The sequence below is a fragment of the Crocodylus siamensis genome, chromosome 5 (assembly GCF_052110815.1).
Source record: "Crocodylus siamensis isolate JL-2025a chromosome 5, ASM5211081v1, whole genome shotgun sequence".
Classification (NCBI taxonomy): Eukaryota; Metazoa; Chordata; order Crocodylia; family Crocodylidae; genus Crocodylus; species Crocodylus siamensis.
Window position 1 is genome coordinate 66,984,769 of NC_143399.1, and position 27,473 is coordinate 67,012,241.

Sequence of the window (27,473 nt, forward strand, 5' to 3'; positions counted from 1 at the left end):
AAAGGATGTAAAGAAATTGGAGAGAGAATCTAGTGGAGGGTAACAAAAATGGTTAGGGGACTGGGATTTATGAGGAGATGCTGAGGGAACTGGTTTTATTTAGTCTGGAGAAGAGAAGATTGAGTGGGGATTTAATAGCAGACTTCAACTACCTGCAGGTGGTTCCAGAGAGGATGGAACTAGACTGGGGTGGGCAATTATTTTGGGCAGAGGGCCATTTACCCAGTTTTGGCAAGCTGTCGAGGGCTGCATGGGTAGCCCCGCCCCTTGACAGCTGCCCTGCCCCTTGGTTACCATCTTGGGACCAATGTCCCAGGGCCAGTGCTGGCAAGGCCCAGGCTGGCAGGGGTCTGTGGAGCCAGGCTGGGCTGCACCAGCAGGGAAGGGGGGGAGCTGGACCAGCTCCATAGAGCCCCTGGCTGCTGGGACCCCATATCCCTGCCACTCTGCTCTAGGGCCTGCAACACCGGTGCAGACCCCATGCTCCCTCTGGCTCCTGCACCCACCCATTCCCAGTGCCCCCCCAGCCCCATGGTACAGGCTGGGGGAAGCATGCAGCCCTGACCCCCTGCTTGATGGCAGGGAAGGAGCTGGTGCTGAGCACAGGAAAAAGCGGCCCCTTTCCTGCCCCATGGCTGGTGCTCCCTGCTGCAGCTGCTTGTAGCGCATGTGGGGCTGCTTGTGCCTGCTTAGGACAGCCCCACGCAGGCTGCAAGCAGCTGCAGCAGGGAGCACCGGCCACGGGGCAGGGGAGGGGCCACTTTTCCACAGGCTCAGCTTTCCCTGGGGCTCCTTCCCTGCCCTCCCCCCCCCTTACCTGAACTTCTGGCACTAGTTCAGCCACACGGTCCCAGGCCAGAAGCACCTGCTGCGGCTTCTGGCTGGGGGCCAGGGCCAGGCGGGCCCTGCTGTTGCAGAAGCCTGCTGGGGCTCCCCTGGGTCCTACTGCCCCAGCTCCTATCATTTTTGACAGGAACCAAAGACCGATAAATATTAAATTTCTAAATGTTTTAGGGGTCCCATGTGGGATAGAATGGCTTCGCAGGTCAGATGTGGCCCATGGGCCATATTTTGTCCACCCCTGAACTAGACTCTTCTCAGTGGTGGCAGATAAGAGAACAAGGAACAATGGTCTCAAGTTGCAGCAAGGGAAATTTAGGTTAGATAGTAGGAAGAACTCTCTCACTAGGAAGGTAATAAAATGCTGGAACAGGTTACCCAGGGAACCTCCATCCTTGGAGGTTTTTAAGACCTGACTAGACAAAACCTTGTCTAGCATGATCTAGTTGGGGAGGGCCCTGCTTTGAGCAGGGGGTTGGACTAGGTGACCTTCTGAGCTCCCTTATAACCTTAATTGTCTATGATTCTATAATAATATCCTCTATTCAGAGTTGCTGTCCTACATTTTGGGGTTTTGTTTTATATTTAAGTTCTCAAGTAATTTTCATTTATACATTTGCAAAGTTCTTTACACATATCACAATTCAAGGATAAATTCTCAATTATGTTCTTGACCTGCAGTGTCAAATCGCTACCATGAGAACAGGTTTTAAAACACCCATCCCCAATAGTAAAAGCAATACTACTTTCCACATGTTGAACATCACTTGTTTTTACCATGTTTGATGAGTGCTGCAGAATAACACCACCGAAGCACACAGTGTGCTAATATGCAAGATCCACTATTTCATTCCCTTCTCTACCACTTTCCTTGTACAGAGGGAAAACAACAACATTTTCTGCTACAGGCAATAGCAATATTTTTCTCATTTGCCCTAAGCCAGTGTATATAGTCTTCTTGCTTCCCACCCCCCTACCCCCTTCTTCAGGATAAAATTTACTGTAGCAATCATCCCTTTACATCCTACCATACCTTAATTTCCAAGTATGTGAGGGATTCTTAAGGAGGTCAGGAGGAAAAACAGCAGGAAAGTATCATCAAACCTGTCTCAGTTCACAGAACAGGGGTAGGGGTTCCACAGCAGAAAGTGATATGAAAGGGTCTGTGACTTAAGACAGCTGAAAAAAAAAAAGTCATTGCTTTAGAAACCTGCTGTTGAATAGTTCTCACTGCTAGAAGAGCTAGGCATATTTTCCTAAGCTGTCTGTACTGTAGTATGTTATAGTCCTATAACCTGTTTAGAATTTCCTATTTGAGAACAGCATTACTTACTGTACGCCATTGAGTTCAAAACACATTTAAAAGTGTATTTAATATATTTTTAAAATATGCCTGCTAACAAAACCGTTGCTGTAAACTGAATGCACTTGCTAAGACGCATAAAAGAGAAAACAGTATTCTAAACAAGAGTAAGAAAACTAGTTAATCTACCACCCATCTCCCATGGGTAACAGAATTATGGACAATTAGTGAAGAAATTTAAAAAGTAGGGTTAAAGAAAGAAAGCTAGCTGAATATTTTTAGGTAAAGAATATTTGCTGAGTGCTGGGTAATGAAGAACTACTGACAGTGACTTGAGTTGAAAGGAATTTGTTTCCTTTCCCAAGTTTCTGCTTACTATAGATGTACTGCAGTGTTTTGTTTTTAGTGATCATTAAGTCCCATGGCTCAAAAAACTTCTCCAAGTCAACTTGCGCATACAGGGAGAATGGCTTGCAATAAAATGAACTTCCGGTGCTCCACTAAAATGGAGTTTACCATACCATGTGCAATAGATTCTACTCAAATGAGGGACATTATTGCTGAAGTTTAAAAGGAGAAAAGAGAAAAAACTATTAGAAAAAGTGTAAATGTTATTCCTTGAGTGATGAAAAACATATTTCAACTTCTGGCCATGGACTCTAACCATAAAAAAAAGAGCTAATAGAAGCCAAAAGGGGGAAACTATAGTCCAGAAATAGAAAGAAATGAAGAAAGAGTCAGCTTCATTTCAAAGCACAACAGAAACAAAAGAGGAAACAAAGCATGTCTCAACTCAAGACATGTACTTGCTTGACAAATAGAATTTTATTAGACATATGAATTAAACTTTACATTAAATATTTCACAATTTAAAAAAATAAATCCAACTTTACTAGCAGTCAGTGTCCGTTTTCACTATAATGCAGCTTAAATTAAAAAAAAGAGAACGTTAATTATGAAGGTCATTCTCCAAGTACAAAAGAAAGATACTTAAGGAATCACTTCACAAACAGTTCTGTGGGCAAGACTAAGAATAAGCCAAAGAAAACAATTAGAGCTTTATTCAGATTTACATAAAACTTGTACATAAACTTCCCTCCTTTTGGAGGACTGATGTGGCAATAGGCGGCAGCTTCCAGCAAACTATAAGAACTGTTACTCCATGATAGATAGCTTTATATATTTCAATCCACAATTGAAATCTGGGTTTTGGAATTTATTCAAATCAAGAAAGAGTAGAAGTGTTTAGACATGCATATTGCACACCAGTTTTTCCTAGAAAAATAATTCATTTCAGCTTGTCACTGCCTATCTAGTTATTTAGAAATTATGTGTGTCACAAATGTGTACCAAATTCACTACGGGAAGCATAAGTATTCAAATCACAAAAATACTTTGGCTTAGAGCTGAAATAAGTTGTATAAAATCAGGAAAAGATATAAAAACAAAAACAAAGTCATTACTGTAACCACCTCAAATAGTGATGCCACACCCTGCTAAAGGCACCTAACTAACATACCAGTTTGCAGTAACTCAGTGTCTTGGCCAAACGCTGGGACCACTGGTTAAACTCCCTAAAAAAACTGTATTTCAGAAAAATCTTCCAGACTCATCTGACGTAAATGACAATACTTGCTGCTATTAAAACTTAACAGTTCTTTCAAATAGGAAGGCTGGTGACAAACGGGTAGCTTTCAGGCTAAGTTAGCTTTTGATTAGTTTATACGTTCTGTAGCTTTTTAAGTGGTAGGACTGATCAGGTGGCACAGTTAAGTGGAGGAATACCAACATGATTTTTTCTAAAACCAATGAAGCAAGGTGGCTCAGTTTCAGTATTACTATGCAGAAGACAACATTATTACTTTTAAAATTGGTTAACTTTTTACTGACGTCCAAGAAGGCAAAGATAAGGCAATCATTTTTAGTAATAATTCCCCAGAGAGGCATAAAAATTTGTTTCAAGTGAAAAGTGGACATTAACTGAGTCATATAATCTTTTTGTGACTTGTTTTTTGTTTCTAATCAGTGATGTGACAACCCAAGTCCAAAAATCACCCCATGACACCTATTTAGAGATCAATTTTACTTATGTCAAAGTAAAAAAAATACACCCCCCCCAAACTACTTATAGTCACTGAAGGTTAAAGTTTAAAAAAGTTTTAAACCTTCAGTGACTGCAGAATTACTGCTAGAATTATGATATCATGGAAAAATCCAGATTTCTGTTGCAAGAAGATTTAGCCAAGGTGTCCACCTTTCATACTTTACTGCTATGGATTCTCAGTTTTAGTTTAAAACTTTAGATACTTTTTATTAAAACATTTAAAAAACAGGCATCTCCATCTTTATTACATAAATACATATAGAAGGATTGGGTTTCTGTGTTTGTTTGTTTGTTTTTTTTACATAAAGGATTATTTTTACATTTCTTGTAAACTTATTTTGTTCATCTCCCCATTCTCACCTTTTACTGTCACTAGCATTACAAAACAGTTGCATTTTAATACATTTTGCCCTTTAGAAAAAGATACAAATTAAAGAGATGTAATGGAGTAGAAATAGAAAAATAGTCCTTTTAAGTACCACAATTAAGAAATAGCTCATTTAACCATACTCAAGGCTTGAAGTCTAAAGTTTCCTTTAAGCTAATGTAAATAAATCATGACTTTAGTTTATACTACACATTTATGGAAAAAGTAAAGCCACAGGTTTTTCTTAATTCGGCCTAGCAATTAAGATTTCAAACTGTACTTTCACAGGATTCTACGCAGCAGTTGAATCAAACAATTCAAAACCTTTAAAAAAAAGTGGCTGCAGTACTGTTTTGAGTTATCCAAGCTTATTTTTAAAGTGGATTACTACATTACAGAACACAATCTTAATAAATATGGAGTTATATTGCAACTTAGAATTAAATTACAGTAAACACAAAACTAAATTGTTAGGTCTTTTCCCTTACCCCTTTAAAACAAACAACAAAGCTAAGATGCTTTTAGAGCTGTCAGTGAAACAGTCTTCATTAAGATTAAATTCTCACCTTTTACTTTTAAAATAGATATGTCAGATAAGCCATCCTGTGTGTACAAAATTTAAGTACAGTATGTTTTGATTAAAATATGTAACTGTTCCAAGGCAAGTCCTTCATACATGGGTTTTTTCAGGCTGCACAGCACATGTATACATTATAAAGTGCTTTAATTAGTAAATTATATTGGCAGTAATTGCAATGTCCAGTTGTCTTTGAGCTTAATTTGGCCTTTTCTTTTGCTTTCTCCCTCTAGTACAAGGCACCTTAAAAATAGGAGAAATAAATCACCCACATGTGAATAGCTAAGGTTGAAAACATTTGTTCATAATGGTGTTAAGCTACTGACTCATTCACATAGCACTATATGCAACACCCCCAAGGTTCACATATTATTGAAATCACCTAGGGGGGAAAAAAAAAAAAAAGCTTTTCATGTTTGTTTAGAGACAGAGCTAAATCTCATTTGAAATTGGTTCTAACCCCCAAACCATAGTCATACTACCACAAAGGATAGAAAACCTGCCTCTTGGGTCCAAGTGCTTTACTGCAACTTGGTAATTCTGATGCAAAATAATTTATTTTGCCATCTGTCCAGGGCCTGAAGTTACATTTTGATGCATTTCAGCTACAGATTTAATTTCCAAGGAAAAAGTGCATAGTATTTGATGTTATTAGATCTAATTTTTAAATATTTCTTGCTTTTAAATACTTGACCCCAGCATTCTGCTACACAATCCTACACTTGCAATTTTGCTCAAGCCTTTTATCTACTGCTTAATATTACTGAATTTATAATCTTGGACATATTTAAAGCATAGCTGGGTCATTGTGTGGAAGCTTTAATCCCCATCTGTTTGTAATTGTGGCTTGATAAAAGGAATTAGCTATTTTGACATAAATGGCAATATTTTTAATATTCTTCATGAATTATTATGGTAGAATAAGGTTTAAAGACTGACATTATTTTTCTCTTTAAAAAAGGCTTCTTTTGAAAACGAAGTTACAAACAGAGTACTTCACTAATGAACTTGCATACAAAACTATATTAAAATATTAACCATTTGTTTCCACAGAGATGCTTCACACCTAGGTTACAAAGCAAGTAATTCACTAACATCTGGTAAAAGTCACAATGATGGTCTAAGCACTTGTACAAGGCCCAAGAAGCTAAAAACTGTCTTGATACCATTATATAGGTGAAGAATCCTCTTAGCCGGAGGCACTCAAACAATTTAGACCAAATGAGAGCTGGCCCTTGGAAAGAGCCCACTTGTTCATCTCAGCTTCGATAATTGTTGTAAGTGAACAAGAAAAAAATCTTAAGTTATCCACTCGGGAGCTTCAAAAGATCCTCTTCAAGTCCTGCTCTTCTAGCGTTTTATCACTACTTGTTCATATGCTCTGAAAGAAGAACAAAAAAACCTCAGTTCTTATTTAAATGCAAGATACTAAGTAACAGTGAATATAGGTTAATTATTTATTTGCTTGCAAATTCTGAGTTCTTGGATTTTTTTTCTGAAAGTGCTTTAAAAAATCCAAGTATGAACTGCTGTATTACAATCGTGAGACTACAAGATTAAAAAACTCACTTTGCCAAATAGTTTTTATAAATTATATGGGCTCAACCATGCAAGATGTCAAATTAAGTCACTGGAATTCAACAATTCCTTTGTGTACACTGATTACATATTACCTATGGATTAAGACACACCGACACTAGCCCCATATGCCAGCCAAAGGATTATTTAATGGAAAATAATTAAAGTGTTAGTCTCCCCCCAGCAGATTACGAGGACGATGCACTGGTGGTCAGTTAATTCAGGAAGATAGCTCCTGAACAGCGTCTTAAAACAATTTTCCACTGGAAAAAAAAAAAAAGAACACACTGAATTAAGGTCTGCAAAACAGTTAATTGCAGTAAAAATACCCTAGCTCAGGGGTAGGCAATTATTTCAGCCAGCAGGCCACTTAATGAGACACATGATATCTTCTGAAAGATTTTATTTTAACAAATTACAGATAAAAACCAAATCAGACTAAAAATCAAACATCCGGTGTAACATTTTAATTTCATTTAAAAAGTCCCAATCTACGTTTTCTGTCCAGATTAAATTTTTTTTGAGCAATTGCATAATAGCTCAACGTCTTCCTGTAATATATTGTGTGTGGGGGGGAGGAGTATGTGATATAAGGGAGTATGTGGTGAGTGTATGTTGGGGAGTGTATGGGTGTAGAGTGCGGGGGGAGGGAAGAGGTATGGGGAGCTGCCCATACTCCAAGTCCCTAGAGCTGGTTACAAGTGGGAGTGCCTGCACCACAGAGCTCACCTGGGCAGTGCAGTACAGCTGCAGGTGTTGATGCAGTCTGCCCTCCCACATTTGGCCCGTGGCTGCCCCTGCAGCACTCCACATGGGGCCAAGCCCCACCCAGGGCAACTTGCGCCATGCTCCTGCTACATGCACCAACAGCTCTGACCCCAGCCAGCATGTACAGCTTCTTGGCAGGGCTACTCCCACTGCTGCTGAAGCTCTCTGGGTACTGCTTGGCTCCCCCAGTCACCAGCAGCTCCTCCTCCTGCTCCTCCTGTGTTGCTCTGAGTAGTGGGGAGCTGCAGCCAAGGCCACACCTGCCCCAGTGTGCAGAGCTTCAGCTCCAGCTCCAAGCTGCCTTCCACCCACTCAGCTGCCCACAGGTGGCTCATTGAGCTGGGTGGAAGGCAACCTGGAGCTGGAGCCCTGCATGTGTGGGCAGGCGCAGTTCAACTACAGCTTCCCCCCTGCCCAGAGCAGTACAGCAGGGGCAGGAGAAGGAAGAAGAGGAGCTGAGAAGTATCTGGGGGGCTGCAGCAGCAGTAGCAACAACCCTGCCAGGACACTCTGCATTCTGGCTGGGACTGGGGTGCTGCTGTTGGCAGGTGTGGTACAGGTGGGAGCATGATGCAGTCTGCCCTGGGTGAGTGGGTGTGGCTCAGTTCTATGTAGAACGCCATGAGGGCAGCCACGGGCCAGATTTTTAAGTCAATTGGCAGGTTAGATACAGTCCGTGGGCTGTATTTTGCTCACCTCTGCCCTACCCCACATGCAGTTGGCAATTAAGAAGTGGGAAATATAGGCTGAAGTGGGAATTATCAAAGTCAGGTCACAACTATCTAATACTTAATTCAACTTCACTTAAAATCATTCTGATTAGAGAAGTGTGTTCTGTATAATCCATGTTCTCCAAGTCCTTCAGAAGATGTGGAACTGGGAAATATTTAAGTGTTAATATTTATATATACTTTTGTCTCTTGGTACCAAAGAAATAGCAACTGCTTAGATTACATACCTATTGGGTAGATGATGATTTCCGAAAGTGGTACTCCCCCCAGGACCCACAAACAATCTCAGCCCCTCTTCTAAAAAAAGAAAAACAAGAAAAAAAAAGGGGGTGGGGAAGGTAAACATGTTTAAACAAGCACTTTTAAAATTTGTTGCCATGCAAAGAATATATATTAAGAATATATAGTTTAGAACCACCAGCTTTGAATTTTTTTTTTTAAGTAGTTTCTCTTCAAAGTTATCACAACCTGCTCTCAACAGGTATGATTTAAGGGAGGAAGATTTCCCATAATTTTATATAATCTGTAGAGTTCGTTGGCCTCCAAGGAAACTGCAAGGGTCACAGAATTCAGTTACGTGTCTCCCTACCCCCTCCACTCAGGAGATTGCCCCAGAAAAAGAAACACCTGGCAGGTGCCACCAATAAAAGTTCTCTTTCCACTGGCAAGAGCTAGGAAAGAATTAATTAAATTAGTGCTATTGTGGTCCTACCACCCAACATCTTTCTCATAAAAATACCTTCTGCACTGGAGTCTAAACTGAAGTCCTGACTCTGCAAAATTTTTTCAACGATATCGTCTGCATCCACTCTGGTAGCGTCAACCCGCTTCAACTGTGACTCCACAGAATCTTGCTTTACTGGATGCCTGCATGAACAGATGCACGCAGAAATTCAAAAAGTAATGGTAAATATGATCAATCAGAATATAAAAATCACAGCAAGACAACATTCAAGGTTTGTTAGGCATACCTGGAGAGTTTTTCTGAAGAAGCATCTTTAACAAGTGTATCAAAATTATTATCAGTTCCTTTTGGCTCACTCTCTTCACATGGCTCTAGAATACTTCCAATTCCAGTTGATGTACTTCCTACTGAGGTGTTTCTCCTATGGGAGAGCTCAGAGAAACTGGATGATCTGGAGTGACATGTACTATACCCTAGTGGAAAAAGTAAGGAGGAGGGATGCGTTAATTATCTTATTAGTGGCTAGGGTAGTGGCTCTCAACATTTTTAGACTCCAGACACCCCTCAGAAAATGACAGCTCTTAGCTTTCACTCATTTTCCAACCAAGGAAGAGATAGAGCAATCCTGTTGCAAACAACTCAGAAAGATCACACCAGGTCAGAATATTTTTGGGGGATTATTATTTGAAATTTCCAATCTTGTGAATCAAATGTAGGTGTTTGCATCGCTAACGGTGCTGTGTCACCCTTAAAAGTAGTTCTCAGCTAGGGTGCTGTGAGACCCTGGGTTAGGGGTTTTTTACTTTTCAATTTTCAAGGGGAAAAAAAAGTAGAAGAGCCCTCTCAAAAACAGCTGTCAAGAGGTTTCAGGAAAAGGTGCACACATCCCATGCACCTTACAGTTTAATGGTCTGCATCACCACTTTAAGTTTTCATCCATAGATTAGAAGCAGGTTTTACCTTACTGTACCTTTTTAATAAAACATGTATTAGGTTCACAATCATTCCATAAATGGCAGTACTAAATAACACCCCCCCCATGTCCATAAAGATAGCTCCCCCATCCCAAAAACTCAGATTAAGGTTAGTAAGAGAAAACCCACACAAACCCAGGCATTTCTACAAGTGTCGAATTGAGTTTTGTGGAATGTCTAAAATACAGAAGCTAGCAAAAGCAATAATTTGTGATGGATTTCTATAAAAAAAAAAAAAAAACGCTTCTACCTGACAGCTTTGATTGTTGGCTCGCATAGCTTGATGTTCTGGAATGTCCACATGCACCAAGTTCATCGGGGACCGAGGCACTCTTTGTTGAGAGATCTGTAACACAAAGTTAAAAATTCAGGAGTAATATCATACCAACAGAAATCTATGACTGATGAAGGCCAGAGATTCTTTCTGGTCTTGGAAGCCAAGTAAAGCTGGAACTTGATGCTGGTTAAATAAGAAACAGTTAAGGAAAAGCCAGATGTTGCAAAAAGTGCTATTAATGTTGAAGTAAACTGAACTCTAAAAAAAATTTGTAATTAACTCATTCCCAAGATGATCAAGAATAAACTCAAGTGCTCAAGTGGAGTTTTAAAGATGACATATAAGGCAAGGTCCAGCTGCTTGTGTGTCCTGAGCACTGTTAACCTGGCTATGATAGCTGGTTTCTAGATTGGAAGTTTCTTGAAGTTGGCCATACTAGTTTCAGCTGACAGAATATTTTTCTTCCTTGTCCTGAACTGTGTTAATGATAGAAGTTTGTAAAAAAAGAGTTTCACCTGACAATTAAATCATTTTTAGAACTAAGAATTATTTTAGCACTCAAGTTAAGTGCTATGTGAATTAAGCAAATCATAAAGACTTAATTAAACACAGTTTACTTGTAATGCATTGAATAAGATTATAGCAAGTTTCTGAAACATTAAGGGTCCAACATATCCATAAAAGCATGAAGAATTTAAAATGGTAAGGGCCAGAGTTCACAACCACTTCTACTGAATACAAATCCAGAGTAACTCCACTACAATGTGCTGAAAAGCAGATCTAAATTTTTAAAACACTAGGATCTTTTGAGACATTTGCTACATTAAATCTTTTCCTCCCTCCGACTCAGAAATAATACTCTCAACTACACCACTACAGATGAACAATTGTTAACACAATGCAATCACTGTATTTCTCAACAATTGGGGAGAAAAAAAAAGTCATCTGTCAGTGATTCACTATGCAAAATACGTTGCGAATGTATTTGCTGCTACTTATTCAAGTCTTAAAGAAACGAGAAAAGCCGCTAGCATCATTTCATACCTGATACACCTAGATGATGTACTTTCAAATTCTCTCCACCTTTCCTGTCTTCGTGCAAGGATTCTGATTCTCCAGCAATTGCTACAGACATTGCTGTGGAAGGAGGCCTGCAAGCAAATGCATACAAAAAAGGATTTGTTTACTCTGTACTTCTCTCATTTTGGATGAATCAGCATGGATAGTCTGTATGCATGTGCACTTCACGGTACTTCACTGGGATTCAGCAAACTTGCAGTATCTCCTGTCTTTAGAACTTCACCATGCCTGAAACAGCTCAAGCTGATCAACCTCCATGTCTGTCCTACCAGGTCCATTCATTTGCTGAGCCTTCTAGCAAAGGCTGACAGACTTTGAGGGTCCCTGGAAAGGTACAAATATTCTGTTCCTTTTTGTGACAGACTCCTATATAAATGTAACTGACTGGTAGTTTTCTTTCTTTTTTGGTTAATAGTTTTGGTACTTCAGAGTTCAAGGATTTTTTTTTTTTTTTTTACTGTATGAAGAGTGTTTTTGCCATGTATTGAACCATATGTAAAATACCCAAATACAACAATTAGCTTCTGCAATGAATATATTACACCAGTGAAAGACAGAAAGCTGAAGTGATCTTCTGATTTAAAATATACTCATTTAAATTGACTATTAATTCGTTTTATTTGGGAAAAAACATGTTGAACACATGCCATTTAGGATCACAGTACTTTCTTCTATATCACCACTGATTACTCAAACAATAGCAAAATTGAGTTATTTAATATATTTCCAGTTGGTAATGCTTTTCACAGCCTTCATAAGTAACAATTTAGTCATTACTCCAGTGGACCTATCAGCATATGAAGGCTCTGTTGACACTGAAGGCATGTGCCAATCTGTTTATAGGTATAACTTTAAATCTTTAAGTACTGTAGCACATTAGGATACTATTAAATCTTATCCCTCCTCTCCGATTTTTAGGTTAAACATATAACTAAGCAACAGGTTAGGTTACAGTAATGGATAAGACAGAGACAATCAACAAAGAGTTCAATTACTGAGCTACCACATATCAAATATTTAAAATCAGCATGTCAGCTTTAAGTTACACTTTAGGAAGCAGTGTGCTGAATGCAATAAGTATAGAAAGTGTCTGCTACAAAGTTCAATTCTGTGACTCTAGGTTTCTAACCAACTATTTTATGGTAGTGGCATTACTAAATTTAAAATAAATAAATAAATAAATAATTAAAAAAAATAATATATCTGTATTTTAATTGGATTTTTAAGTATTTGTATTCTTAAATAACCGAGTCCATTTTGATATTTACAGTTTAATATTATACATTTTAAACTAAAAGTTTGGGAGATAAAATGAGCTCTCTCTTATTTAGCACATGGTCAAAAGAACCTCCTCAAAAAGGTCAGGCTGCAGCTGGAGTACTGTGTCCAGTTTTGGGCACTGCACTTCAGGAGGGATGTGGATGGCCTGGAGAGGGTTCAGAGGAGGGTCACCTGTCTGGTTAAAGGCCTACAGAAAAAACCCTATGTGGACCAATTGGGAGACCTGAACCTCTTCAGCCTCTGCAAGAGGAGGCTGAGAGGTGATCTTGTGGCCACCTAAAAACTCATTGTGAGGGCCAGCACGAAATAAGGGATACAATGTGTATCAGGGTGCCTGTCAGTGTAACTAGAAATAATGGCCACAAACTTGAAGAGAGAAAATTCAGACTGGACATCATGAGAACATTCTTTACAGTTAAGGCTGCCAAAAAAGAGTGCAGAGGAGAGCCACGCGCATGATCAGAGGTCGGGAAAACAGACCTTATGATGCAAGGCTGAGAGCCATGGCACTCTTCAGCCTGGAAAAGCGCAGGCTCAGGTGTGATCTGGTGGCCACCTATAAGTTTAATCAGGGGTGCTCATCAGGATCTGGGGGAACGTCTGTTCACCAGAACACCTCAAGGGATGACAAAATCGAACAGTCACAAACTCTGCCGTGACCGATTCAGGCTGGACACGAGGAAGAACTTCTTTACTGTCTGAGCCCCCAAGGTTTGGAATAGACTGCCGCCGGAAATGGTTCAAGCACCCACTTTGAATGTCTTCAGGACACATTTGAATGCTTATCTGCTGGGATCTTATGATCCCTGCTGACTTCCTGCTCCTGGGGCAGGGGGCTGGACTTGATGATCCTCCAGGGTCCCTTCCAGCCCAAACATCTATGAAATCTATGAAAACCAGGAGCACACATTCCCCATCACCTGATTTAAGTTTATCAATCCCTGGTTAGACTCCTACACTGGTAACAGCTTCAAAGAGATAGTCCCTTGATGCAACATTTCCCTCCCATCATTGTTTTTTGAATCCTCCTGTCATACATACACCTTGTAAGATAGACTTTGAAAGTTTAGCTTTACATTGCCTACATAAAGATTAATAATTAGGGGTAAAATGTAAAAGCACTTAAATGTCTAATACACTTATGAAAAAATGGGAAAAAAGCCTCTCCCAAGATCAAATACTGAGCTCTGCAGATTTTTACATGTATTTATACAATATGTAGCTCATTTTCAGCTGATTAGAAAGTGGGCTGAGGAAAAAATAAATCTCAAAACCATCTGGATTAGCTAAAATATTTGCTCTGTTTAGGCTGAAAGTTTAGTATTCCAGAAAACTACTACTTCATTGGTTTGGAAGAAAACATCAAAACTGATTGTTAACCCATCATGAAAAAGTCTAAGGTTTAAAACCAAGTTAAAAAAATTCTGTAAGCTTCTAACAAATTATAACAAAGTCAAATAGACTGCACAATTGTCTTCAACCAGTACCTTTAGGACACAAAAAACCAGTTTGCAGGTAGAGATGACTTCACCATAAATGTCAGATTAATTTTTAATCCACATAATTAGATTTAAAGATTGACTCTGGCTTTTTATAAAAGGTACACATATAACAGGAACATTTCCTTTTATTGACAAGTAAAAGGATAGTGTCTGGTAACCTTTTAGGAAGCAATACTGAATCATTCAGTACCATGAGGTATGCAGATTTGCTCCAACTCAAAAAAAGTAAATTTATGAGTGTGAAGTAATCTGGCTCTCAAGTAAAATCTGTCCCATTAAACACACTGAGATGACAGACTTACTGCCTGTGTTCGGTAAATACTAGGCAAGATAAAATTCTTCTTGCTGTCCATGTATACTCTGCCCCTTTATGGCACAAGAAACTCTTTCAACACCCAGGGGAGGGGATCTTTCAGAGCCTGAGGCAGATGGGAGAATTATGCAAACCCCTGGGGGTGGGAGAAGGGGGAGTCTTACTTGACAGGACTCTCCTCACTAGAGTGGTGGCTGCTAGTGCTGCTGCCATAGCAGTACAGGCTCAGACTGCTCCTGAAGGACAGGCTGTGCATAGGCTCTTTGGGGGCTGCTCCTGGTGCCCTGTTCATCTCTCCTCCCTACCCAACCCCAGGGGCAGGGCTATGCCTTCTATAGTAAGGCTTCCCAGAAGGGTTGGAGTGGCAGGGCATACTGGTACCCCCTTTAAGTCAGTACCCAGGGTTGGTGCCTTGCTTGTCCCACCCTAGTCACACTACTGTAAAGGTTTAAAGAGGATCAGGATTGAACAAAGATTCCTGTAGCCCTGCTTATTGTCTATGCAGAATTGTCTCAATACACAAACTGATGGTTATATTCTAAGACCCCTACACAAGCCCCACTGTAATTGGTACAGCTATACAGCTATGCAGCTAATGTTGCAAAGATTCTGGTTGTCATAACTTAGATGCTTTCCCCCTCCCCCAGAGTCCAAGTTACCCCAAAATCCACCTAGAACCCGATGTAAAAAGATGGCCTAAAAGTCATTTTAGCTCACTGCATTTGTTAACTACTGGGCTACACTTGTTTCTTTTGTATAGTAGTATTTTTTTTCAGTCTAACAAAGATTACATTGCAACACAGCAATATTATGCTATACAAGAAGTAAACCAATAAGAATTGGTCACCATCCTTGGAAACGGATTGTTGATTCATCAAAATTTAATCCTTTATTTGATAAAACAGTAAACACTGAAAAATAAATACATATGGCACTTTAACTACTAAGGATTAACTGAAGACAGAAGCACTGCAGTATTTAGTTAAAAATGATGCACTACTATGAGTCATTCACAATGGACTGACCTTGGCTTCAGAAACTTTCAGAAAATAGAAAAAACACAAGTTAGACTCCTTAAGAGAAGGCACAGACAGCCAAATTAAGGAAAAGCAATCTGAAAATGCTATCTTATCTATGGATTCTTTCTTAGTTATGGATTACTTATCTATGGATTACTTCTCAGCATCACCTGAGATTTTTATTTATGGCCTCAGACCATTGGTTGAGAGAACTAGCTGAATAGTAGCTAGGATTATAAACTGAAGAACTACCAATAGCTGTGGTTGGCAACATTACAGCCAGATCCTCCCTGGAGAGCCTACAGATCCACACTGCAGAGCCAGAGGGCTTCAGCCATGCCCGTGCCAGGGCCAAGCAGCAATGAGCTGCACTGGAATGCCAACCTGCCTTGGACTTAAGCTGGGTTGTTATGGCCCGTGGCTCTGAAAAAGTTACCAACCACTGACACTGAGAAATTTAAACTGATGTTGTGTAAGAATGTTAACAATCCGTCCTGGAACAGGTTTAGTTAGGAATTCATCAACACTCCTGTTCTTCCACCTTTCCCATAAAATATGCCATGTACACCATCTTGGAGTAATAGCTCAACTTTAAAACAGTTGTTAAGCTTAAAATTGCCAACTTAAAGTTTTGTTTTAGTTTTAAAGTTTAAAAACAACACATTAAAAACAGGAGCTGATGGATCTGAAGTTCTAGGTGTGCATGTACACTCTGTATTAACAGCTTAAGTGGTCTTCGTGTCATCAACATTTCTAAGTGAAATGTGCAATGAATGCCATGGGATAGAGCAGCAGCAGACCAAGTTACAAAGGATAATAAATATAAGGCAAGGTACTCAGCATAAAATTTAGAAAGACTATTAGCAATCCCCAGGTCACCTTTATTTTCAACAGTTGACCTGGCCCAAATGTCATGTCTTTAAAGCTGCAGACGCAGAGTTGGATATTACTTCTTCTTTTTAATGTTTTAAGATTTATGACAAGTAATGAAGTATTAATTCCTAAAATCATATTAAATTTCACAAAAATCTAATAGGATTAAATTAATTTTACAATTCTAGTGTAGGGTTTAAACACAAGCCTGACAGAGCTGGTTGTATGGCCCCCTCTAGACATTAATCTTTTCATAACAATACAAAATTTTGTACAAAAATCTATGGGCAGCTAGATATTCAAAGCCCCTCAGCTTGATGGCAAGAATCACCACAAAGGCATACTCTCCAGCCAAAGGGTGATAAGGGGCTACCCTCTGTAGTTTTCTCCTCCCTTGCTACAGAAATTTTAAGGAGCTTACAAGCCAAATAGGCTCACTGGTAGTCTCGCAAGCCCTTTAATGTTAAGAGCTCCCAGGCAGCCCAAGAGCCAGTTAAAGCTGTTATCAGATTTCCCAAGAACACTTCAAATTTCTTGAGCTGCAGGCACCCCTGTCACCCTTACAGTTAGGTGGCAAGGGTGAAGAGACTCCTTGTAAGCCTCACGGGGTGGCAATGGGTGAGCAAGGGTCTCTGTCCCAATCAGCACCTGCTACTGCACTGGAGGTAGGAGTGACAGGGCTCCCTACAAGCGCTGGGGCCTCTAAAGAGAGTGTGCCAGCAGCTCAGCACTGGGAATGTCTCCCCAGCTGAGCAGCCCCTGTCCTGGCAGCCTTGTCCCTGTTGCTTCTGGGTGACAACAGGGACACAATTTTACCAAGTAGAAAAATGGTTGCATTAAAAAGATTCAAAAGATTGATTGTTCTATTAGATGGTGCATCTTACACGGTGTATCATATTTATGAGGAGATTCAAGTAACATTTGTGCATGCTGATGCCTAAAAACACTGTCTTTTAAAAAACAAGTAGGGTGCATCCACACATGCAAGCACGTGCACTTGCAGCAGCTCAAATAGAAGCGGTGCAAGTTTGAGCCTGGGGGTTTTGCCTCAGCGCACGTGCTGGGACATGCACTTTGTTGTGGAGCAAATTGTGCCACTTGGGGCAAAATAACTCTGCCTGGCTTCTCCCAGATCTGCAGCCAGGGGGAGCTAGAGCCCAGGGCCAGCACCTGTGCTGTCCCCATCAGTACAAAAGCTGCCTTGGCAAGTTGTTCACAGCTGCTTGCTCTCAGGAGCTTCTGGGGCCCAGCCAATTGATACCTGGGGACACTACCCCTTGTGGCAGCTGGACTGCTGAAGCAGCCCTGAGTTCACTGCACCCTTTACCTACCGCAGCAGTCTGGCAGAGGGGCCTGCTGCCTGGCTGTGACCTGCTGCACACCTGCCAGACCCAGATGGGGACTGCACAGCCAGCTGCCAATGGGCTGTGGCTGCAGAGTTGGCCTCTGTTTGGCACTACTGCCATGTGTGCCTCCTCCCCAGCCACCTGGGCAGCTATTGCCTGGAAGATGTTCTGGGTGTGGTGGCCTGCTTTGAACTGTCAAAACATGCCCTCCTGACCCCATTTGGAACAGCCAGCTGGGTCCAAGGTACCAGCTCTGAGCAGGCAGGGTCCTGCCATTGGCCTCCCTAGCAGGAATTCTGGTGTTCCCCATTGGAAAACTACAAAATCCCTGAAAAAAAAATCTCAGTCACTCTGTAAAATACCCCAAAATCCATGTTCCTCCACAATTAAACAAAAGACCATGAGAGAGAAGGAGAGAGAGAGAGAAAGAAATTGGGCAATGTTTTATTGATATACCCACAGTGTTAAAGCACTTTTGAAGACTACCAGCCTCTATCATAATAAAGTGAACTCTAAATACATATTTCATGAATACATGAATATATATTTTGCTCCCCCCCACAGGGGCTACCACACCCCCTTCAGGGCCTACATGCCCCACCCCAGCCCGATTGCTGCCCCACCTGGCCCCATCCCTTGCCAGCTGCTGCAGCTGCCCCCGATGGCTGCCCCACCCAGCTGCACCCCTCCAGGCCCCCATGGCTTCCCCTCCACAACCCCAGGCATTGTCACTTAAAAAAAAAAAAAAGATGACAAAAAGAAAAAGAGCCTTTACTCACCCTAGCACCAGGGGCTGTGGGGACTCTGGGGCCTCCTGGCAGAGCGCCCCCTGGCAGCACACAGGGTAGTGGGGGGCAGCAGGGCCTGTCCCCCTGCCCTGCACTGTGTGGGCAGGGCCCCAGTGACACAGATGGCAGTTGGACTGCCAGCAAGTGCCAGGGTTTTTTTGGTTGGTTTTTTTATTGTGGGGATGCTGGGGTGCAAAGGGCAGGGATGGGATAGAAGAGCCTGGGGGGCAGGCAGGGGATGGGGATAGACAGGGAACAGATCGGGGGGCTGGAGGGAGTGGGTGGGGCCAGCAGGGGTCCCCCCATAGTCCCCTCCCCCTTCCTCCAGCCCCCTCAACCCCTTACTTACCGGCACTGGAGACCTGCTGCTGGCACTCTGCCTGCCCCAGCACCAGAGTGCATCTGTGAAGGACCCAGCCTCCGGTTGCCTCACGGCACAGTCAGCCCTGCTTTTGTTAACTCAGTTTTTTTTAAGATTTTAAAATTTTTCTAATTTTGCCCTCATAGTGCAAACTTGCAGCAGGGGAAAGCTTTTCCTGTTCCTGCATGTGCCTCTTGAAGCATCTCAAGGGGTTTAAATGCTGCAACAGGAAATGTGCGGGCTCATCTGGATGTACCCGTAGTGTTCAGGATACTATAAACATGACTTTGGGTGGTAATGTAGAAGAGCTCTTAAATGCTTACTGACCATGTTAGGGAAGTTGTGTTTATGGAGCTGTGACTCCACTGAACATCAGAAGCTTGCCATTTTTGCTGTTAGAGTTGGGCCAACAGCCAAATGACCTAACTCACAGTAAGATCCCTCATTAATCTAGAAAGAAGGCAAAATCCATATTAATAGCTACATTTTTCCCTATAGGTGCAGCATACCGTTTTTTGTTTTGTGGCTAGATGCAGAGGTGTCTGTATGCTGGAGTAGAGCTATTAGACTCCCACAGATACAGATCAAGTGCCAAAGTGCAAAGCACCAAGAGCACCAGGGCACTATAGTCCCTAAGTCCGGCTCTGCCCCCAGCCTCCAGCCCCCTCCCAAAGAAACCACTTAAAACCATAGATATCAAGCAATATGCTAATAGGCTTTCTAAAAATAGGTATCAGTGCAGTTACCTTCCAGCAAGCATGTTTACATAGACTTGGTATATTTGCCCAAGTATTTTCTTGTATCTATTTCCCTAGTGTCACAAGTTTAGAATGTACTATGTTTTTCAAGCGGGTAATACAAAATTTCAAAGCAAGAATTGCCACACAGTTATAAATATTTATACGTGTTATTGTTCATCTGTCATTTGATTTTTATTCGGTTTATTTCTTTAAGCTTAAGATGTTACTGTCAAGGTATAAAATGTACTTCCAGTTACATACCCAATTTTAAACAAGACTAACTTTTAAAATTTAAGATTTAAACGTGCATTTTCACAAACGTGCATTTTGCACATTGGCTTCTGTTCTACCCCGGAGAGCACACAAAACACCAGCAGACTCTCCCTATACCTGAAGAAGGGTGTTGTGCCCACAAGCTTGCAAAGAACAATTGTTCCAACTATTTAGTAGGTCTAATAATAGATATCTACCCAAAGAACCTTGTCGCTTACGTACTTAGATCAACATGGCTACAACCAAGAGAGCTTTAAACAAGATTTGAGTATCTAATTACTAACACATTGCTATTCCACATGAGGCTTCATAAACTTACGTTTTAAAACATGGGTCTCCAGACATTAGCTGCATGTTGATCAATACCTACAAATCAAAAAAGAAAGAAAAAAAGCCACAGCATAAGATGACAGCAGAAGCTGTCTGCAGTATGACATGTCACATTGTGGTAATACTTGCTACAATTCTTACATTTACAACTTAAAAGTGCCACATTCATATCAAATTGTTACATGCTTATGTAAACAAGCATTATTTTTAAACACCAAACTATTAGTACAAAACAGCTGAGCAATTAAGACCTTGCATGGCAGTCCTCTAAACAATATTTCCAGAATTGGAAATCAGTTATATTGTTGCATTTCCAGTTTAGGATTCTGCAAGAGGGACATAAAACCTTCCTAAAAATGTTTAAGCATTGACAGCAAGTAGTTCAAGAAAGTGGAGGACTTCAAGGAATGTTATCTGTTACCCTAGATCAAGAACATAGCTTTCTCCACTGCATAGAATTAATAATTTCAAGATGTGGCTTGCTAAGGAATAAGAGTCTGTGCTACCATCACAGGTAGCAAGAACTACAAAGGCAAACAATGTGCATGTGTGTTGTGGCACAAAATGTCATGATTCAAATGGCCAAGAAGTTAAAATTACTGGTAGGAGTTTTGGAAAGTTTGTCTGGAATACAGGCATACCTCGGAGATATCGCGGGTTTGGTTCCAGACCACCGCAATAAAGCAAATATCGCAATAAAGCGAGTCACACAAATTTTTTGGTTTCCCAGTGCATATAAAAGTTACACTATACTGTAGTCTATTAAGTGTGCAATAGCATTATGTCTAAAAAAAATATACATACCTTAACTAAAAAAATACTTTATTGCTAAAAAATGCAAAGTGAGCAAATGCTGTTCGAAAAATGGCACCAATAGACTTGCTCAACGCAGGGTTGCCACAAACCTTCAATTTGTAAAAAACGCAATATCTGCGAAGCGCAATAAAGTGAAGCGCAATAAAACAAGGTATGCCTGTACAAGCCTCAAGGCAGCAGAAACCGAAGACCTAAACTGTATACTTAATGATAAGGACTACCAATCCCAGTATCCCCACTTAACACTAATTCCATTTCAAATTATTAGAATTTCAGACAAATTTAAATCCCTTCAGCATGGCAGGACAGACAAGTACATAATTTCTGTAAATCACATTCTGAAGCATGAGATTTACAAAATGCCCATAATATTTTTGGTACTGCTTAGTGTATAGAAGTGAGCAAGTGGAGGAAAGGCATTTCCATTCCCCATCAGAATCCACAACTGACCTATAAAGTTAGTGCATTCTATAGAGAAATCAGCCAAAGCAGTTGAAACAGCTACACTTAAAAGAGCGATCTGTACAGTGATTATTAGTGGCTCTCAAAGAAATCAGAATGTCATTGCACCATACAGTTGCTTGTCCGTATCTACAAGGAGCAATTATTGACACAAGGAAAGTTCAGTAACAGCAAATATATTTTCCACAGCATTACATGCTTGAATGAACATGTTCAGCTTTATGACATATACAATTAGTAGAAATGCACTTCTAGCTCAAAAGAGTATGAGGGGGGAAAACATGAATTACTTTGAGAATGGAATTATCTTGTCTTGTATTTCTGGTATCATAACCTTCCAGTAAACAGCGACGAGTTGTATTCCCTGATCCAGCAAACTCTGCAAGATTTAGATCTGCAAAGCCCAGCTATTAAGAAAGAATAAAGAGTTAGAGTACAATAAAGGGGTGGTTACCGCATGCACAGTAATTTAGTTTAAGTTATTAGCACTTTTTCACACTAATGTGAACTATATTACTTAGCATAGAAGAAACAGCCTTAAGACAAAAAGTGAAAAGTAGTAAAAATATAGTAAATTCTATAGCAACTTGTAATATAATTGGACAACTGATACTATTCAATATGTCTAAATGCCAAACATATGGCTCTAGTCTTCATTCAACTTTCACCTCAAAAAAAGAAACAAGGAAGTCTTTATATTTAAAAATCCTACCTCTCTGCAAAAGGGTTAATAGAAATAAATCCTTTTATCACTCTTGAAAAAGTAAGGCATGAAGAACTTGGGGGGGGGGCATGTGGGAAGAGAGGGAGAGAATTAGCATACAAGCATTACTACACTTGAGCCTGCTAAGAGTTCAAACAGTGCCACCTTTGATTTGGAAGAATACTGAAATTAAAAGCATATTCTAGTCTATTACTGTTCTAAGAAAACACAAGGCAAAAAAAATCAGAAAAGTGTTAGTCTATAAGCTGGATAATGCCCATTTACCTTTGCATACGTCTTTCCACCTTTTAACTCCTGCAAAAAGGAAAAGAATAAATGGATGCTGGTAACTATGCATCTCAAAAAACTTTTGAAATATTGCCTTTAAGGGACGTAAGCAGTAAAGTACTTTTCAGATATTAAGTGAATAGATCACTGCCATAGCTTTATTAGTCTTTTGTATAAATGACTGTCAAAAGAACAGATCTTGTGCATTTTGCCCCTAACACTTATCCATCAGGAAAAATATCTGTAGTTCTTGAGGTCTGATTTCTCTCTACTTACATTTTATAGTCATAATAAAACTAGTGTTAAGCAAATCACCAATAAGAGTATTCACCTAACAAAGGCAGTACAATAGCATAGAGCTTCCTTTATGTGGAAGCATCATCGTGCTATAATTTGCCTCTGCTCTTGATGCAAACAGACACTTCTTCTGGATGCAATTGTAACATGAGAAGCAATTTTATTCACTGGTAAGGAATCTCTTCCCAAACTACCTGAAAGAGCTGTTCCTGCAGAATACACACAACCCAATGCCCCAGCTTCTAGAAACCTAATGATAGGTCTGAATGGAATGGCCCTTTCCACTACTGGCTTTCCCAGGGACCAAGGCAGAAAGCCACAGGAAGGAAAGAGGGGAAGAGGAAGAGAATCACCAGGTACATAATGCTCTCCAAGTTCTTCCTTTTCCACAGGGAGGGAAGGACCCATGCATGTCTCTGATGCTGCTGAGCCCAACAGTTTCACACCCCCATTAGTGAGGTGGGCACTTTTGCAAAAAGAATTCCAGATAACTTGCTGAATACCAAGTGCATAAAAAGTCTCCAATTTATGTTCTGAAGGACAGTTGAAAAGCTTACATAGTAGTAGGAATACCTACTACAACAACTCCTTACTACTGGTGGCAGAAAGAGTCACCTTGAGGGAACGAGAGGCAGCAATCCAGTGCCACAGCAGCTATTTATTTCTGCCACTAATGGCGGGCAAGCAGGAAGCATACTTCTGGAGGGGGAGTAAAATCAGGTTAGTACATGGGTCTCTAAGCTAACACCTACATGATCAAGCCAGGCTCCAAACACATCACATTAGCCATGGCCTTTGTGCACATTTGTGACATGCGAGGAAGCATGTCCCTCATTAAAGTGCAATAGGCAACTTTGTATTTACTATGGGGAAAAAGAAAAAAAAAAAAAAAGGTGCATGCACCTGAACAGTTAGAGTAGCTAAGGTACTATAAGTTTACATCTTAGCCTTAGTTCATGACAATTTGGCTGTGCAGCCACAACTTTAGCGAGCTACTTCCTACTCTGGGTTCCTATCCATAGCGTCAGTCAGATTTGGCTGTTTTCCTCAGGAAGAAAAAATGAAGCTAATTGGTGTTTCTGGATCAACAGTTAGTTGATTCTAATTTATTCAACAGATTCTGAAGACCAAGGAGAAGCTGCCTGAGCAGACTAGGGAGACATTACCCATTTACCACAGACTAAGAGGACGATGACTACTGACTAAGAGAAAAACCACTAAAAAAATTGCTCAGGCAGTGTGACATTTTATTCAGATTTAAAATTCAAAAGAACTATGACTAGTCAGTTATAAAAACTGGTCACTGAAATATGAAGATAGAAGAAACAATTAATGAACTAGTCATGTTAGAGTTAATAATTAATGATATTACAAGCATATATTGATTAACAAGGAATACTTAACTTGGTTATAGTTACCATTTGTTTTATGACGCCTACCAGCTCTATAAAAATACAGGGGTCAGTAGAAAGTTAAGAAAGCTATTAAGGAAACAAATTAAAGTCTAACAGTGGGGGAGGAAGGAAGGGGAGGTGCCATTTTTACCTTCCGTACAGATACTCTGCAGACACAAGGATCTAGAATCCCTGTAGTAGCACTGGCACTGATTTTGCAAAGAAATACAAACTTCTTCTTCCAGTGAACACAGTTTGCCTGTACTACCTCCCTGCAAAGAGAAAAAGTGACAGAGCCATCATTAAACAGCTTTTAAATACCCAGGCATTCATGACCACAAACAGCAATACTGAATGAATTAGCAAAAAAAAAAAAAAGAGTGATACTAACAGTTTTGCTCCCACAGGCCAGCTGGATGGTGTCAAATCGGTCCATGGACCTGACGATCAGGCTCCATGCCTCTTCCCACTCAGTTAGGATCAGGTCCTGTACCACTAGACACAGATCTGTGGGGAGCCCCATAAACTGGATGACAATGCATTGGGGGGCCAGACCTGTCCTGTGGGTACCCCAGCATAAACATAGTCAGACTTGTGCCACTTTCACTAAGCCTTTATCAACTAACCTTCAGGATGGTTTGACATCACTTAGACACTTGCATAAACATTTTTCATTTATTTTTTTTAAAGTTGTCTAAGCATATTCAGCATTTCCAGTGTTTCAACAGGCACAATGCAAAGCTCTGAGTACCAAAATGTAACAGGAAGACAATAAGACTTCAGGAAAAAACAATGGCATAGATAAGCTGCCTCAACCTGACATGGATATACAACAGACACCAAGGAGGAAGAACCCCTGTCACCTGCTAGACCAGCAACAGGAAAAACATTTTTTGTTTTTTTAAATGACAAAAATCTAATTTCCAGCAGTGAACCTCAATCCTGATATATAAAACATCCCATTTTAAGAATCCTGGGATAATTAACAATCTTCACGAAAACAGCCCTCCATTTAACAAATGGAGTTCACAAATGGAATTCTAGGCAAGATTTCAACCCTCTTAGAGGCAAGAGATGAATGCATTCACTTACTGTACAAAAGGAAGCCCTCTCCCCCCACACCCACAGGTTTTCTATTTGTATGCCTCTTTCAGCTTTGAGAGAAAAAAAAAAAAATCAAGCAATACTTAAATCGACAAATTTAAAACATTTACTATGGGGAGGCAGTATGTATATAGGCAGTTAGAGTACCTAAAGTGTTCCAAGTTTACATCCTAACTTTAGCACATGGTAACTTGGCCATAGGTGGGAATCAGGCCATAGATGGGAATCCAGAATAGGAAGTAGCTAGCTAAGGTTATGACTGCCTATTAGCTGCATTAAAACAGGCAGGCTCAGCAGGCATCTACATACTAGGCAGGCTTAAGTGACAAGTTGAATTAATTGGGATTGTTCCAAGGCACAATGTTAATTGCATGAGCCAGTTGACCAACAGGTATATGATTTCAAGTACCAAAGCTAACTTGTTTAGTGCTAGCTCAGGCACTTCTGCATGGCATTACATTGTGCTGGGTAGATTCTCCATACTACTAGAGGCTGATCTGGCTCTTCTCTTGTCTTTGTGACTCAGGTTTAGTGCCTGCTGGAATTTGGCCTGGATGGCATCAGAAGTCCAGTTAGATGGAACAGAACTGAGTGGGATAGCTAGTAGAGAGGCTGAAAGGAACAGGGGAAAAAAACTCCAATTCCTATACTTACAGCATTGTGCAACCAACCCAGACTTTCTTCTTTAAACTGCACGCTGTAAATACTACTCTCGATTTCTGAAGTAGCAGACTCCTCTCGTTTCTTCTCCTCTCCTTCCCTCCACCCAAAAAAGAAATTTCTAAGGGTAGAGGGAAAAGATATTACTCCTAAAATTTCCAACTGTGGGGAACCCTGGAAGGCAAATAAATAACTTGCAGAAAAACTTGGCAGTTACACAGCTTTCAGTTTCTACAGCTAGATTAGTGTAGCAGGAGGCTTGGTGCACTAATAAAGATCCCCAGGGTAGGGGATCCACCACCACTCTCTGGGCACAGCCCTCCAGCCAGTTAGGGACCCATTTGACTGTGTAGGCGTCGAGACCACAGTCCCCCAGTTTTTTTTTAATGAGAATGGGGTGAGAGACAGTGTCAAATTCCTTCCTAAAGTCTAGAAAGACCACATCCACTGCTACCCCTGCATCTAAGGATTTTGTGACCTGGTCATAGTAGGCCACCAGGTTGGTCTGACAGGACCTGTCTCTAATGAACCCATGTTGGTTGCCCCTAAGCATAACCTCCCCTGCTGGCCCTCATGGACATGTGCCAGGATAATCCTCTCAAAAAGCTTCCCCAGGATCAAGGTAAGACTAACTGGCCTATATAGTTTCCTGGGTCCTCCTTCCTCCCCTTTTTGAAGATGGGAACCATGTTGGCTCTCTTCCAGTCCTCTGGCACCACAACAGAGCACCATGAGTGCTCGTATAGCTGTGTCAGGGGTCCTGCAATTTTGGTTACTTCATTTTCAGCATCTGTAAAAGCCACAATACTTGCTCAGGTTTTGAAGTACTTGTTATCTCAGTACCGCACATGTTGTAGGCATAGTTAGAAATGAAATACAATTATCCGGGTTTTAGAATATACCTTGCATCAAAGCATCATAAATGTTTTCCACCACTGGTGTATTGTTTGTTTAAAGATTACCAAGTGTTGGGAGGGAGAGGGAAATACAGAAAAGTATGTGATGGCCTTCAAGAAATATTGTCCCTTGATCCTGCATGGGTTATTTTAAATAGTCTGTAATCTAAACAAACTGTTGATGCTCTCACTTCACTGTATCGGAGCTCAGAAATAATTAAAAAAGTTACCTGACCAACACTATGTAGTTGATTTTGCTGTTTTTATTCAGAAAGTTGAAATGTATTATTTTTTTGTTTATAATTTCTGTGGTTCTCTGGTTGTGGCCTGCACTATAGGAAGACTTTTCAGGTAGCTCCTTATTCTGTTCCTTTGTTTTTTAAAGCAAAAAAAAAAAAAAAGCTGCTTAGTAAATTTACCTTTCTGCTCTTCTCCTGTCCTCAATCCTTAACTCTCTCCAAGTTTGTCCACTGTAAATACATTTTTTTATATATGAAGTTTCTACTGCCTCACTAGATTGGTTCGGAACAGATAGGTGCTTCTATTTTGACTAGCAGCAAACCTTACAGACTGACAAGTACCATGTTAAATACTTGTGATTATTTAAATTAACATTGTGCCTTGGAACAATCCCAGCCAATGCAACTTGTCACTTAAGCCTAGTCGCTTCTCGGCCTCTTGAAGGCTCAGATCAAGTGTAGATGGCTGCTGGGCCCTGCCTGTTTTGATGCCAGTCATAATCA

General features: G+C 40.6%; 1 protein-coding gene across 1 annotated transcript in view; it reads right to left on the reverse strand.

Moving 5' to 3' along the window:
* Window positions 1-2,952: 2,952 nt before the first annotated feature.
* Window positions 2,953-27,473, reverse strand: part of EEIG2 (EEIG family member 2) — a 58,355-nt gene continuing 33,834 nt past the window's right edge. The window contains exons 2-11 of the mRNA XM_090049308.1: window positions 24,222-24,342; window positions 22,377-22,406; window positions 21,679-21,795; window positions 20,100-20,146; window positions 11,249-11,355; window positions 10,178-10,273; window positions 9,240-9,426; window positions 9,008-9,135; window positions 8,496-8,565; window positions 2,953-6,572 (exon numbers count right to left, since the gene is read on the reverse strand). Of these exons, the coding sequence (XP_089905434.1) occupies window positions 6,542-6,572; window positions 8,496-8,565; window positions 9,008-9,135; window positions 9,240-9,426; window positions 10,178-10,273; window positions 11,249-11,355; window positions 20,100-20,146; window positions 21,679-21,795; window positions 22,377-22,406; window positions 24,222-24,342 (934 nt within the window). The 3' untranslated portion in view covers window positions 2,953-6,541. The remainder of the gene's footprint in view (window positions 6,573-8,495; window positions 8,566-9,007; window positions 9,136-9,239; window positions 9,427-10,177; window positions 10,274-11,248; window positions 11,356-20,099; window positions 20,147-21,678; window positions 21,796-22,376; window positions 22,407-24,221; window positions 24,343-27,473) is intronic.